Source organism: Acytostelium subglobosum, assembly GCF_000787575.1.
Source record: "Acytostelium subglobosum LB1 DNA, scaffold: scaffold3, whole genome shotgun sequence".
In the NCBI taxonomy this organism is placed as follows: domain Eukaryota; phylum Evosea; class Eumycetozoa; order Acytosteliales; family Acytosteliaceae; genus Acytostelium; species Acytostelium subglobosum.
Genome location: NW_012236529.1, coordinates 432,312 through 447,708, shown reverse-complemented (window position 1 = coordinate 447,708; position 15,397 = coordinate 432,312). Strand labels below are relative to the sequence as shown.

At 43.4% G+C, this 15,397-nt stretch overlaps 8 protein-coding genes across 8 annotated transcripts; 3 read left to right on the top strand and 5 right to left on the bottom strand.

The window, feature by feature from the left end:
• Positions 1-437: 437 nt before the first annotated feature.
• SAMD00019534_016500 (hypothetical protein) lies at positions 438-2,856 on the top strand (the record flags this gene model as incomplete). The annotated part of the gene is made up of 4 exons (XM_012902241.1): positions 438-608; positions 696-2,225; positions 2,313-2,522; positions 2,605-2,856. The coding sequence occupies 4 exons, from the start codon at positions 438-440 to the stop codon at positions 2,854-2,856; spliced, it is 2,163 nt and encodes a 720-aa protein (XP_012757695.1).
• A 196-nt stretch (positions 2,857-3,052) lies between these two features.
• Positions 3,053-3,617, bottom strand: SAMD00019534_016490 (hypothetical protein; the record flags this gene model as incomplete). The annotated part of the gene is made up of 2 exons (XM_012902240.1): positions 3,053-3,435; positions 3,506-3,617. Coding segments are annotated over 2 exons (495 nt in total), but the record flags the coding sequence as incomplete, so codon positions are not given.
• A 767-nt stretch (positions 3,618-4,384) lies between these two features.
• On the bottom strand, positions 4,385-5,607 carry SAMD00019534_016480 (hypothetical protein; the record flags this gene model as incomplete). The annotated part of the gene is made up of 4 exons (XM_012902239.1): positions 4,385-4,494; positions 4,561-5,142; positions 5,237-5,440; positions 5,502-5,607. 4 exons carry the CDS (start codon positions 5,605-5,607, stop codon positions 4,385-4,387), a joined length of 1,002 nt encoding a protein of 333 aa, XP_012757693.1.
• A 607-nt stretch (positions 5,608-6,214) lies between these two features.
• On the bottom strand, positions 6,215-7,685 carry SAMD00019534_016470 (hypothetical protein; the record flags this gene model as incomplete). Its single annotated transcript, XM_012902238.1, has 4 exons — positions 6,215-7,054; positions 7,171-7,372; positions 7,488-7,552; positions 7,644-7,685. 4 exons carry the CDS (start codon positions 7,683-7,685, stop codon positions 6,215-6,217), a joined length of 1,149 nt encoding a protein of 382 aa, XP_012757692.1.
• A 572-nt stretch (positions 7,686-8,257) lies between these two features.
• On the top strand, positions 8,258-9,211 carry SAMD00019534_016460 (hypothetical protein; the record flags this gene model as incomplete). Its single annotated transcript, XM_012902237.1, has 2 exons — positions 8,258-8,476; positions 8,840-9,211. 2 exons carry the CDS (start codon positions 8,258-8,260, stop codon positions 9,209-9,211), a joined length of 591 nt encoding a protein of 196 aa, XP_012757691.1.
• Positions 9,212-9,541: 330 nt separating this feature from the next.
• On the bottom strand, positions 9,542-9,849 carry SAMD00019534_016450 (hypothetical protein; the record flags this gene model as incomplete). The annotated part of the gene is made up of 2 exons (XM_012902236.1): positions 9,542-9,765; positions 9,837-9,849. The coding sequence occupies 2 exons, from the start codon at positions 9,847-9,849 to the stop codon at positions 9,542-9,544; spliced, it is 237 nt and encodes a 78-aa protein (XP_012757690.1).
• Positions 9,850-10,848: 999 nt separating this feature from the next.
• SAMD00019534_016440 (hypothetical protein) lies at positions 10,849-12,811 on the bottom strand (the record flags this gene model as incomplete). The annotated part of the gene is made up of 3 exons (XM_012902235.1): positions 10,849-11,201; positions 11,268-12,353; positions 12,430-12,811. Coding segments are annotated over 3 exons (1,821 nt in total), but the record flags the coding sequence as incomplete, so codon positions are not given.
• Positions 12,812-13,639: 828 nt separating this feature from the next.
• Positions 13,640-13,866, top strand: SAMD00019534_016430 (hypothetical protein; the record flags this gene model as incomplete). The annotated part of the gene is made up of 2 exons (XM_012902234.1): positions 13,640-13,703; positions 13,778-13,866. 2 exons carry the CDS (start codon positions 13,640-13,642, stop codon positions 13,864-13,866), a joined length of 153 nt encoding a protein of 50 aa, XP_012757688.1.
• Between the last annotated feature and the right edge of the window lie 1,531 nt (positions 13,867-15,397).

Below are 15,397 nucleotides of genomic sequence, written 5' to 3'. Positions count from 1 at the left end.
GGATGACTGAGTGAATCATACACACACATTCAAGTTTAGACTTTGATCGATCAAAGTAATACCAAAACCACCTTAATAGTATTATAAAGTATATATTTCTTTAACATTTATAAATATTTAATCTTTCAAATAGTTTACCTTACCTTACAACACATACACAATTTGATCAAACAAAGACGAATTCCCAATACACGGTCCATTAAATCACCTTTTTGATCACTATCGCACACCCATTCGTGTCTTTGGACAACCCACTCCTCAGCCATCAATTTTTGCATCACCAACACACACATAAATATCGTCGCGGACTTGCTGTCTTACACTCTCCACATACATACATAGACATCACTTGTGACACCAATCAAATCAACTCATTTTAAACGCATTTATAACAATCACAACATCAAACATATAAATATATATATCTTTGAAGAATGATGCAACAACAACAACCACAACAGGATCCGTTGGATGCTTATACATTGATTAGAGACCTTAGATCAGGAGGTGAAGGCAAGGCCATCCTCATGGAGAGGGATGGTGTCAAGTATGTCTGCAAACAAAGGATATTCGAATCAGTCACAGATGCCAATGTTGGTCTCAAAGAGGTATGTTTTGGACCTGATCGTGTGTGGCCTCGCGAGGCCCTGATTGGATGGATGGATGGACCTGGCTAACCCACACACCACACATAGGCATACTCAATGGCAGGCATTAAAGATGATAATATTGTAAAGTTTGAAGAGGTATTCTTGAGGACTATACCAGGCGACAATCATATATATTTGTGCATCATTGTGGAGTACTGCCCCAAGGGTGACTTGTTGGACTTTCTTCACGAGTTGGTCTCGCTCAACTACGACTCGTCCACGACTTCATCAACAGGCTCACTCGTATCAGACTTTAGCGCCAGCTCATTGTCCACCACACAAGGCGACGCCACTCAGACATCACTGGCCAGCATCACCAGTGGCGCCAGCAGTGGCTCATTCTACCATACCAACAGCAATGGACCCGCCACTGGCAACGTCAATGGCAACGTCAATGGCAATGGCGAGAACAACAATCTTCATCCACTTAGACCACATCAATCTTTGTCCGATGGCAGCCAGAACTTCATCTCGAGCGACAAGTTACTTTATGTGTCCATTGCCGAGAGACCCACGACAGTGTCAACGACATCGCTAAGAGGTATGCCCGAGGTGGTGACCGAGGAGCGTAAATGTATTATAGCCCATGCCAAAGAGTTGGTCAAGAAGATCATTGATAAGGAGGCATTATATCTCAGTATTCATCCACCATCGTCCCCAAGCAAAGTTGCCAACAACAGTGGAAACAGCAGTGGTAACAGCGGAAACAGCAAGAAGACTACATCATCATCGAATACTACTACGATTGGCACGACTACACATAGTATGAGCGAGTTGACATCGGGTGCATCGAGTACATCATTGATGTCGCTGGGGTCAGAGTCGAGCGGCACGTTCCAGCGCGGCCAGGTACTGATCCAGCGAGACATATTGTTAGACTGGTTGATCCAGCTGTGTCTGGGCGTGCACGCGCTACACAAGGAGCGCCTGATACATCGCGACCTAAAGTGCGAGAACATCTTCATATCGATGGACGACAAGTTGAAGATCGGTGACTTTGGCCTGGCCACCAAGAACACTGGCGGCCACGGCGGTCGCGTCGGCACCTACATCTACAGCGCGCCCGAGGTCCTCGAGAACCAGGCGTACGACCGCTCGGCCGACATCTTCTCGCTGGGCTGCATCTTTTACGAGCTGATCACACTCAAGCTGCTGGTGACCCACCGTCGCTACTTTGCCGAGGAGATCATCGAGCAGAGGTTCGACAAGATGTCGTTCCTGGCCGACTTCCCCGAGAAGTTCACGCGACTCGGTCCCATCGTTCTCAAGATGCTCGATCGCAACCCCTCGCTGCGTCCCTCCATTGAGACCATCATCGCACAGATCAAGGGCGACTATGACATTGGACAAGACCTTCGTCTGCGACTCAAGAAGGAGAACTCATTCCCTGGCATCCGTCGTCAACTCTCAAAGAACGACCACAAGGAGTTTGCTGCACTCTTTGCCCGCGCCTTCAAAAACGACCCTCGCTACGTTGCTCTCTTCCCTCCCGAGGAGCCCAACTCACACAAGTTACTCCTCGAGCTAATGTTATTCACTGCCAGGTGTTTCCACAAGCAGAACTCAACATTTTGGGTAAGTATACCCTAGGTCTGGAATGATGAGTGAGGCTGGAATCACCCCACTCACAACACTAACTCACTCAATAATACATCATATTAGGGATACTTTGGAAAGGATGGCAAGATGAAGTCGGCATGTGTATGGTTTAGCCCAGACAACAAGAAGGAGATTAGACTTGGAGATATATTTGTTGGTGGAATGAAGTTTGTATCCAAGGCTGGCATCCTTAGATCTAGGAAGGGAATGAAGATGATGGGCGCCATCAAGGACATTGTCATGGCCAACGATGAAGAGAAGCATTGGGCATTGGTATGTTACACTCAATCATTCACTCAATCACTCACTCAATCAATCATACTTACTCACTCAATCACTCATTCAATCAATCTAGGCATACATTGGAACAGATGATGATTGCAGGAATAGTGGATTGGGAACGTACTTGTTGGAGCCAGTGCTGGAGTGGGCAGATCACTCTGGATACCAGTGTAAGACATTCACTTTTGAGAAGAAGTCTATGCCATTCCTGCAACGTATGGGCTTTGAGTTGACAAAGGAGATTGTTGGAGCATGTGGCCTACCCAAATCGATTGAGGCCGTCCACGTCCTTGTCCGTCAGCCAGTCAAGCGTAACAACAACTGATCAATCATTGATTTGGTCATTCATACATTCATTCAATCATTCATTCATTCATTCACAAGGATGTTCCAATACATAACAAACTATTTTATTTTATTAATTAATTAATTGATTGTTTGATTGAATAACAAGGACAAATATATTTATTCCCAGTATTAATAATTATAATATATTAATTAATTTAAATTGGATTAAATTAGTTGCTTGCAGCGGTACCACTTCCAGAGGAGGAGGAGCCGGTTGAACCAGATGATCCAGAGCTGCCCGAGGAAGAAGTTCCAGTGGAGGAGGTCTGACCAGAGGATCCAGTGCCACTGGTGGTGGTGCCAGATGAGGATGCAGCAGCTGAGCCACCAGATGATGATCCAGAAGCAGAGCATTGAGTCCAGCTTGTGCAGTCTCCGCTAGACCAGGTGGTCCAGGCATCATAACCTTGTGCGTTGTAGACGGCGAGGGCACATTGAGCGTTGATCGATGGGTCAAAGAGGTCGGATGGGGTGGTGCATGCTGGGCAAAGCTCACCACAGTGCTCTGGAAGAATCTGCCACAGGCCAGAGGCGGAAGATCCAGAGTTCTCAGCGTCTATTATTCATTGATTGAATGATCAGCATGAGTATAGGTATGATTGGACAAAACTAATGGATGTACTTACTGGGGTTCCATGATGACTCGTAGAAGGCAATACAGATAAAGTTGGTCGAGGTCTGACCTCCACCAAAGGTGGAATCGGCCAAAGATTGCATTTGAGCACAATCCAATGTTTGCTACAATCATTCAATCAATCAATCAATCAACCATGCTAGTTAGTACGCTATTGATTTGATTGAATTGATGACCACGAGTAACAATACTTACTGCAGAAGTGGCAGCAATGAAGGCCAAAGCAAAGATCAAAGTAGCAAAGAACTTCATTATTATGTTATTATGTGAATGATTGAATTAGTTGAGTTTGAGATAAATGTAAGATAGATATAGATATATACAATAGTAGTATCTCTTAGATATATATGAATGATAGATAGTTCGTTTGGTCGCCAACGGGACATAAATAATGAACCATCACTCAGTGAGCAAAGACACCTTTCAAAAAATATCTGGCTAAATAGGGCCAAAGCCTCATCTTGGCAGGCCCGCCCAATCAATCAAAGATTGAGATATTTCTTTTATTTTAAACGCTGGATATCAAATCACTTAAAATCTTTCTAAAGATATTTCAATCACTCGTTGGTTGGTTATTTGTAGGTATGAATAATCAACTGAACTATCTTTATCTCTTGTAAATGTGTGATGTTCTCAGACCACCAACTAAATCAATCTATCGATCATTCCCTGGTCAAGTCAAACCAACCCTCTTTACCCATTGTTGGTATTAAAGACATTCAAAAGACCAACTGGGTAAACAATATTCGTGATTGTTTGATGCAAAGATACTCTTTGATCAGGCCTGATCAAATATAAGTATATTTATTCAATGAATTATATAAGTTAAAGAGTGATCTTTGATTGTGTGTGTATGTTAGTGTTTGATTGATCAATAGAGTCCTACTCCTTGACCTGATGATCCGGACGATCCAGATGATTGACCAGATGAAGAACTACCGGCAGAGTGACCAGAGGATGTTGCGGTGGCTGTTGAGTTACCTGTTGTAGAACCAGATGTTTGACCAGATGATCCTGATCCTCCACTTGATGTCGTTGAAGTCTTACCACCACTGCTGTTGTTGCTGCTACTTCCACCACTAGATTGTCCTGATGAACCGGAAGATCCAGACGTCTTACTTGTTGAACTGCCACCACTTGAACCTGATGATCCAGATGATCCCGATGAGGTCGAGTTACCAGTTTGTCCAGATGTTGCACTTGTGGCTGATGTTTGACCAGATGATGAGGAGGTCGAGTTACCAGTAGTGCCACTAGTTCCTGTGGTCTGGCCTGATGAGCCAGAGGAGCCTGATGAGGTTGAGTTGCCAGTGGTACCACTTGTGGCTGATGTTTGACCAGAGGAACCAGATGAAGTTGAGTTGCCTGTGGTTCCACTTGTGCCAGTACCCGAGGTACCAGTTGACGTGGTGGTGTTTCCTGATGAGGTAGTAGTTCCACTTGAACCTGATGAACCAGTTGAAGTGGTACTATTGCCAGTTGTAGTTGAGCTACCACCACTTGAACTACCTGAGGAAGTAGTAGTTGAAGTCTTTCCTGTTGAAGTTCCACTAGTAGCACCAGTAGTGGTGGAGGTGGATGTTCCTGAAGTGGTGGTAGAGGTCGTGGAGGTACCAGAACTTGAAGAACCTAATAATAATTGGTTAGGCGTTTGAATGAGTGAGTGAGTTATTCATTGATTGATTAATTGATTGATAGATTGAATGAGGGGAATTGGGCTTACATTGAGACCATCCATTACAATCACCTTCTGCCCATGTAGTCCAAGCATTGAGACCTTGAGCATTGTAGACAGCTAAGGCACACTCGGCATTGATCTGGGGATTGAAGAGGTCCTCTTGTGAGCTACAAGCAGAACAGATCTCACCACAGTGCGAAGGAAGTATTTGCCAGAGACCAGATGCTTGAGTTTGAGAGTTAACAGCATCTAAATTAGATATAGTATTAATAAAATGATTAATTGGATATGAATCAAATATTTTACTTACTTGGATTCCATGATGACTCGTAGAAGGCAATGCAAATGAAATCAGTGGCAGTTTGTCCTCCTCCAAAAGTGGAATCAGCCAATGATTGAAGTTGGGAACAATCCATTGTTTGCTAGAATATTAAAGTTAGGATGAGAACATAATTATTATTTTATTTAATTAATAATACTTACTGCTTTAGAGGCACTGATCAAAACCAGAACAAATATTATTATGGTAATGTAGTAATTCATTCTTTGTAGTGTTGTATCTTTATATTAGTTTTGTATTGTTATTATATATATGATTGAACATTGATCATTTCTATTTATACATGTCCAATTATTGATTGATTGATTTGATGTACCCAAAAAGTAGGAAATATCTTTATATTTGTTTGTTTTTGCAAAGACAATGCAATTCCAAAGTTATAAATTATCACAAAGTTGGGAAGATGATGAAGAGTACTTGCAAAGTGTGAATGTTTGCAATCGATGGGACTTAACCAGGTATTGAGCCATCTGTTCCATCATATCATGTTACATTGCAAAAAGGCAAATAAAGTATAAAGGATAAGGATAAAGGATAATTAATTATTATTGTGGTTGTTGGTGGTGGTAATGCTCGTCGCTAACATTGGTGTTGGCCATGTCCATGCCCATGACAATGCCCATGACCATGACCATTGGCCTTCTTTTGCACATTTGTATTTGATGATGATGATGATTATGATCCTACAATATCTTTCTGTGGAGGATGGCAGCACCCTCATCCTCATACTCCTGTACAGTGACCCAGATGTCCTTAAAGGTGGTCAGCGAGGCCAGAATGGAACCTCCGATCCATGCCGAGTACTTCCTCTCGAGTGGCGCTGTGATCTTGATCTTGACGTCCTTGGGCGCCAGCTTCTTGACCTCGTGCAGCAGACGCTCGCCAAAGCCGTGGAACAACGTCGAACCACCGCCCAGAATGATGTTTGAATACAATGTCTTCCTCAGATCAATGTCCGACTTGCGGATCGACATGTCCAGACACTGGTGGATGCCCGGCGACTCGTCGCCAATGATGTCGGGGTGGAAGAGGATCTCGGGCGCGCGGAACTTCTCGGCGCCCAGGTCGATGACGTTGCCGTCCGGCAGCTGGTATGTGGTCTGCACGGGCTTGGACGTGGACTTGTCGAGCTCGCCCAGCTCCTCCTCCTTCTGTGGGTCAAAGGCCACGTAGCAGCACTTCTCCTTGATGGTGCGCACCACCTCCATCTCTGCCGTCGTCTTGAAGTTGTATCCGCTGCGACGCAACAGATGCTGTAGGTGCTCGGTGATGTTGCGACCACCAATATCCGTGCGCACGATGGCGTGTGGCAGGGCAAAGCCCTCAAACACTGGCACACAATGTGTGACTCCATCGCCAGAGTCCACGACGATGCCCGTTGTCTTACCAGAGGCATAAAGACTCAGAATGGCTGGAATCGAGAAGTAGATTGCTGGTGCATTGTATGTCTCAAATAGTAACTCTGCTGCTCTCTCCCTGTGTAGTCTTGGGTTGTTTGGTACATCTGTCATCAATACTGGATGCTATTATAATTGTGATTGTTTTGATTGATTGATTGATTGATTGATTGTCAGTGATGTCTGATCATTCAACGACTGATTTGGCCATGAAGTATTTGGTCGGTTGGTCGAGAACATACCTCTGATGATTGTATCTTGAGTAGCTCATATGCGTGAGTCCAAACCTTCTCCATGTTCTCCCAATCTGTGACGACACCATTGGTCATTGGATGTCTGAGCTTCAGTATTCCTCTCATATCGCTAATCTTTTCACCAACAAAGAATGAAGAGTCGCTCTCTACATTAGTTCCAATGACCTTCTTATACTTTGGAACTCCAATCCTGTTTGATTGATTGATTCAATGTTTGATTGATTGAGTTGAGTTGAGTGAGTAAGTGTACTCAGTCAATTCCAATATGTGATCTATCGATCAATCAATCAATCAAGGCTGCTTACATTGATGGGAATACTGAAGATGGTTGATCTTGACCTGCAAATCCAACCTTGATCGTGCCGCTTCCCTAATGAAATGATTCAACATTGTCAGTACTCATATACCATTCATTCGCTCATCCATTGATTCATTCAATGATTCGTGTGTCAATGACATACATTGTCCAAGACAATAGGTTGATTGGAAATCTGTTCTGACATTCTCTAAATATTATTATGTCTTTCTGTGAATGAGTGTCTCCAATATACTGATGTCTGTTGTCTATGTAGAGAATATATATATTTATATATATATATATATATATGTGTTTGATAGTAGGGAAGAGGAAAAGAGATACTAATAATACAACAATGAGTGGGTGATAGTCTATACTTTGAATGAATGAATGAAGCGCGCTTGCCTTCATAATCTCATCAAAGCAAGGTTTGGGTTACTGGTGTGGTCCTTCAGATTCACTTGAACAACTTCATCACACAACACCTCCTTGATTTTATTTTTAATGTGTCATGAACTTCCTTCTAAAATCAAACATTTCATTTGTTTTATTTTTGAAGTCCAACAAATTCTCTCCTCCACCTTCTTCACACACGAACGACTTATTCAACTCGACTACATCCAACTCACTCCTTTTGATCCCCAATCCATCCCATCTCAACATATCCAAAGCCTTTGTATGTCTTATATCCTTCATCTATCCAGGCCATCACATCATCAATAGACAACTAAACTAACAAGGAATCACGAACATGGATAAACAACAACAGATACCAAGATGCTCACCACAAAGAAGAAGATTGTCAAGTCCGCCGGAAAGGAGCCAACTGAGCTCGAGAACAGCGTTGCTCAGGCTCTTTTGGACCTCGAGAACAACAATGACTTCAAATCCCTCCAGAACCTCCAGATCGTCGCCGCTAAGGAGTTCGACGTCTCTGAGGGAAAGAAGGCTATTGTCGTCTTTGTCCCATTCCGTCAGCTCAAGGCCTACAACAAGGTAAGCATCTTCATTCCAATCACTATCCACCGCGCTGCGTTGCACTGCCCAAACAAAACTAGTGGACAACATGTTGTTCTCTGTTCCCTTCATATCCTTATCCTCCACGCAGCCCCTCTATTGTGGGGCGGAGGAGGAGTAGGAGGAGTAGGAGAAGGGAGCAATAGACCATGTTCGATCCAAACTATACCGAGGTGAAACTGCCATTTCATTGGCAGCACTCACTCTCGCCACTTTCGTCGTCGTCGCCACATCGGCGACGATCCAAACGACGACAGCCCTTCTTACGCTTTCCTTCCCTTCATCACCATCATCATCCACACGCATACGCCTTCAATCAATCAATCAATCCATACATAACAGATCCAACAAAAGTTGATTTGGGAGTTGGAGAAGAAGTTTGGCAGCAAGAACGTTATGATCATTGCCCAGCGCAGAATCATCCACCAGGTGTCTTCGACCAACAAGGTCAAGCAACAGAAGGTCCCAATCTCGCGCACCATCAAGTCCGTCCACGACGCCATGCTCGAGGACCTCGTCTACCCAACCAACATCATTGGCAGACGCTTGAGATACCGTCTCGACGGCTCCAAGCTGCACAAGGTTTACTTGGACCGCAAGGAGTTCACCGTCACCGGTCACAAGCTCGACTCATTCTCTGCCGTCTACCACAAGCTGACTGGCAAGGACGTCGTCTTTGAGTTCCCAGCTGAGCAGATGACCACCCAGAACTAAACTAAGCTCTTAGTTCGTTCACCTCGATCGATCACCTGTCTCTTTCACATAAGTGTCAGAGGCAGGATACACAATCTGACCTCTTCGTTGGTTGTTGGATCACCAATAAAGGCTCTCTCTACACATAACAACGACGAGCGTTGTACATTATCAATTAAGATTGAAGAGTGGTAGACTTGCGGGGAAGTCAAGGATGGATATGATGCAACCTGAACAGGAGTGAGAGTGTCCAGACAAGCTGGATGCACAGCTCACTCCTATTGAACCAACAATGGTGTTGTTTATTAATGTACACAACAAGACGGACGAGGGAGTAAGATGTCAGATAGCTTACTTGGTGGAGACGGTGGTGGTGTTGGTGAGCGAGGTGGTCAATATGTTTGGAACACTGGCGTTCAAAGTTGTTGTCGATGAGACGTCGGATGAGCCAAGACCCAAGAAGGACAAGAGACCAGAGGTACCATTGGCGCCCTGACCAGCAGCGGAGGCAGAGCCAGAGGTGAGACGGGCATTGTTGGAGGATTGGATTGGGCCGGCCAAGTTTGAAAGTGCAGCTACAAGATTGGAATGTTAGTGATGAATGATCATATTTAAAGTTGGAAATATTAATGATGATGATATTTACCAAGGATAGTCATTTTAGTTGATTAGTAGTTAGTTAGTTAATTGATTGATTGATTTGATGATTTGATTGAATGATTACAAGGTAGTATTTATACTTTATTACAATGATGTCAATCAATTATCCAGGATGTATAAACAGACGAATGTTACAAACTATGATATAGATCCATTCTGAATACGGATTGGATTCAATGAACCCATAATAATATCACTTATCTCTACTCTCTTATTGATATTATTGATTGATATTATACCCTAGTAACCATATGATCACTATTAAATACTCTATAAATATATTTATAATCAATTTGGGATATGTCCATTGTTCAATTTAACATGATATCACTGACTTGACTTGAGTTGACCACCACTTCCACTCAAGTGCCAGTCAACTTATAATTGATCTACCATGTTTATAACTTGTAAATACATCCACTACACTTCGTCATCGTAACCCGGTGTTCTTATGTGTTAGTGTGTTAGTGTGTGAGTGATTGATTGTTTGATTGATTGATTGTCATCGACAGGGGTCATTGACGTGTGTTTGGGGTATAGCTCAGAGTTACTAACGTGATACCTCGTGCTGTGTATCTGGTGTTAGTTAGGGGAGAAAGAATGAAAGATGAAAGATTGAGAGTGCAGAGATATTCATATGAATATCATCAATCTACGATGATGATGATGATGACGATGGAGTGGAACAGCATGTACAATCGATGGTAATCACAGTATCCAGAAGTAAGCATTGATTGATTGATGATGACTTCAGTGATTATCCAATATATTCAATATCGACCGAGATTAGACCGAGAAGAGTTGGGATATAACATCCATCCTCAATGTCGCCATGGTAATCAATGACATTGTTGAAAGAGTGATGATGGGTATGAGTGATGGAAGGGAGTGGAGCCGACTGGAAGGAGTGATGATGTTGACAAATGATGGTCGGCCTATCGATTGATTGATTGAATGAATGATTGATGTTGGCGGCTGTATCCAACCATTTTAATTTAGCTTTGTTGTTCGAATGTCATAGTCTTGAGGAAGTCCAATGTTTCTTTGTACTGTCTCTCTTTGGTCTGTTTGTTCCAACCAAGTGATGATGCCATGATGTCAACGATCCTGGGCAATACTTCAACGGATTTCTTGTTGTCAAGGAATGCTAGACGAGTCCTGCGCGCGATGATGTCCTCTGGTGTACAGGCGTACTCTGACACAGCGTACAACACCTCTGCCTCGATGTAAGGATAGTCTGGCGTCAGTCTCTTCTCCAATCCCTTATCCTTTGCCAACTGCAATACATTGATTGCATGATCTCCATAAGTGTGTGCCAAATGATGTGCTACATCCTCTTCAACATTGAAGTCTGTGATTGATTAGGTAGATTAGTGAGTGATTGATCGATCGTAGATGTCAATCTTGAACAACATACTCTTGACCAAATACTTATCAATGTCGTTGTAGTACTTGTCACCACCGTAGAGCACCATATTGGCGGTATGTCCAGCCTTTGGCGTGAAGGCCTTGAGCTGTGAGACGACCTTGTCGACGGTCTCCTCGGACATTGATCGATAGGTGGTCCACTTGCCACCGGTGATCGTCACCAATCCAGATGGACTGGTAAGTATAGTATGACTCCTGTTGACCTTGGATGTTGGCATGTCCACCGACTTCTTCACCAATGGTCTGATGCCAGTCCATGCTGCCATCACATCCTTCTCTGTCAGTGGTACAGTGTAGTACTCTGATACTGTTTCCAAGATGAACTTGACATCCTCACTAGTAGGCTTTGGTGTGTATGTAATGTCCGAGGTGTGATCTGTCGTGCCTGCAATAGTGCGGCCCTCGAATGGCAGGATGAAGAGCACTCTTCCGTCTTTGGTCTTTGGATTGAGCAATCCCATGTGACGAGGTGACATTGCCGCGGGCAGGATCAAGTGTGTACCGCTGGCACCCAACACGATGGGCTGGGTGGCGGGGTCATCCATCTTGCGGACAGCGTCTGTGAAGGGGCCGGTGGCATTGACCACACACTTGGCCTTGACCTCATACTTGGTGCCTGTCATCCTGTCCTGAATGACTACACCTGTTACCTTATTGTTGGCGTCCTTGAGCAGATCGACCACTTGTGTGTAGTTCATTGTGACAGCGCCAGCGGCTGCGGCCGACAGCGCGATGGAGAGGTTCATGCGAGCGTCATTATGCTGGCCGTCATAGTAGACCATCGAGCCGAGGCATCCGTCGCGCATGTGTGGGAACATTTCCAAGGTCTTGCTCTTGGACATGTAGTATGAGCCCGGGATGTCGTTACCCGGGTAGAAAAAGTCGTACAGCTTGGTGCCGATCCACATCTTGGGCAGGTCGATGACGTTGAATATAGGGATGGCCAATGGGAGTGCACTCGACAGATGTGGTGCGTTGTTCAACAAGTTTGATCGCTCGTGCAATGCCTCCTTCACCAAGTGCAAGTCCTCATAATCCAAGTTCATAATGGCAGACTCCAAGTATCTTATTCCACCTTGTATGTTGTTGTTGTATTAGTCAACAGCTGAGCGAGTGAGCCAGCAGACGCGCGCACGCAAATGAATGCATACCATGTAGCAACTTGGTCGAGCGACTGGATGTGCCACTGGCAAAGTCTGCGCGCTCAAACAGTGCGGTATTGAGTCCACGTGTTTGAGCATCGAGTGCCACACCTGAGCCCGTAGCACCGCCACCAATGACCACAACGTCCAGCGGCTCGGTTAGCGCCGCCAGTTTGGCCAACTGTTGTGCACGTGTGGGCAGAGGTGCGGTCACCAACCTGCTTGGCTCCATCACCGAGTAAGCAGTCTTATTTATACGATCCTGTTTATCCAAATATGACTCGACCGAACCCGGCGAGAACAAGTTAGTCGCTTGCACAAACCATACAGTGCCAGCACCTGCTACCAAAGCAATCTTATTTCTCTTTATAAATGATAGTATTCTTGACATTTTTAGTTATATATATATATGTATATGTAAACCTAAGAATGAATGAATGAATGAATGAATGAATGAATGAATGAATGAACAACGTTGTTGTCGTTGTTGATGTTTATGTACAAAGTGTAGAGAGTAAATAAAGGGTAATGATAGGATGATTGATGACCAATTTAACTTTGAATCGCCAAGACATGTGCGCGTGTTTGATATTGGTGAAGTTGAGGTAGACTGTGGTGCGAGGTGGGGTTCATTCATGGGCATATGCATCACTCTTTACCATTTTGATCACCATAGAGTACTCTAATGTTGTATTATAATTTGATTGAATGACCAACTAATAAGAACTATTACCTTATATTCTTACATACTTACTTACCTTAATCACCTTTTATAATACATTGTAAGAGAGTAATCAAACAATGAGGTAACATCCAACCGACTAACCTCGAGGTTCATGAGCAAGTTCAAACAATGTGTGTATAAGACTTTGGGTCTTGTACACTAATTGGGCCTCATTAGTGCATTGACAAGTTGTTAAGAGACAGATAGTTTGATTGACCTGATTGACTGACTTGAAGTGTTGATCTGAAAATGTTTGTGGACCAAGCTCTGTCAATCAATCGAGAAAAGGGGTGAAAACGAAAGTGGGGGAGTGGATGTCCAAAAAGTGATTGACTGGATTGACAGACATGGTCAATCAATGGATTGACAGGAGGACAATGGAGGTCCTATTAGCTCCTTATATAAGGAGTGACATCGATGTCACTTCTACATCAAACCAAGCAACAGATAAACACTTCTGAATACTACTCCAACCTATTACCTTACTCAATCAAAATGTTGAACCAACCATACATGTACCAGCAGGACAACTCCTCAAACTCATACCAAACTCGTCCAAGTATGTATCATATATAAACATATAATCCAAAGAATTTAAATGATCATGTAACTAACATACTTTCTTCATTATAGGCATCTCATCTAGAAGCTACAAGACTGCCATCGAGCAAAGAATGAACAAGATCAGAAGCATTCACCAGGTCCTAGTTACCAAGCCATAAGCAGACAGACAAACAGACACACACACACACTCTCTCTCTCTCTCTTTTGGCAAACCAACCAACTTCACATAAGGATATCAAGCCAAACCAAGCCAATCATTGGCATCCCTCTCAACCAATCACTTTTTAAAACAACACACATACATTAATTTGTAGTTGTCCATCATTAAATGAAAGTTATTACTTTAACCAATCAATATAAGGATAATATGTATTATTGTGTCTGGATCTGATCTTAATTGAGTGAGTGGATATTGATTGGTTGATTGATTAATTGAGAGGAGATAGTGAGAGCTCTAGGAGAAGGGGGTTGGACAAAAGAATGGGAGGAGGTTGGGTTGAGCTCAATATTCTAACTTGGACAATCAATTTAGCTGAATGAATGAATGAACCATCACATTAGGGCCAAGAAAGCAAAGCCAAGCCAAACCATATATGTACATATATGCAACGAGTGTAATCCGTAATTGGATCACCCTCAAACTCAATCAAAGTGATGGAGTTGATCTTACTTGGAATATATACTTGGTGGTTATTAATCATGAGATGTATATCTCTACTACCTTGACAATGAAGACCAGACAGCACCAAAGACTCAATCAATCACATGAGTGAGTGAGTGTTGTTCAAATGTTAAACCGACACATGATCAAACACACTTATTGGCGTGGCACATACATTCATTCACAGATGGCCTTTGGTCTTGGTTAATATTACATTACACACACGAATGACAAGCTCATACAAGTTGTTGTTGTTGTAAGAGTTGTTGTTGTTGTTGCTGTTGTTTTAGACCACACTATTGCCATACTTGCTATAGTGTTGGCTAAGGAATGAGAAGGTCGTTGTTAATCAAGGCCTTGGGAGTGGTCACATACCCTAAGGTATCAACATTTACCATCAGATCATCCATTTGCTCCAGAAAGCGCATGCCACCAAATATGGTATAGACGTCGCCTCAAGGTAATGTGTGTCATGTGTGTGTGTGTGTTGATGATACTGTTGATGTGAGTGAGTGTGTGTTAAGGTTGTGATTGATCACACATCGACCAGCGTAAGGTTTTCTATGTGTGTTAGTGTGTGATTGTGATAGTGCGATGGAGACAAAGAAACAAATAAACAACCAACCAACCTGCAGCGTGGTTGGTTTAATAGGTGTCCCCTTCAAACAAAGACCACGCTCCGTTCACCGGTACCACTTGGCCTAATGATGGTTGGTTGGATGATCCAAAGTAGAGATATACAGCGGATTGATGAGAGTGAGGGCACATTTGGATGATTGTTTGATGTTGTTGTTGGGTGATTGGGAGATCAGTGACGAGCACTCTGTGTGCTTGTGTGATCATCCATCACACTAAATATGTGTGATTGATTGATTGATTGAATGTGAATGTGAATGATGAGCGTATTGATGTATATAACAATGGACCAACCAGTACATTACATCTGATCACAAGAGTTAAACTACATGTCCTTCTAGAGGGGCAGACACACTACCACCATACCCCCGAGTTAGTGGTATTTGGCGGGG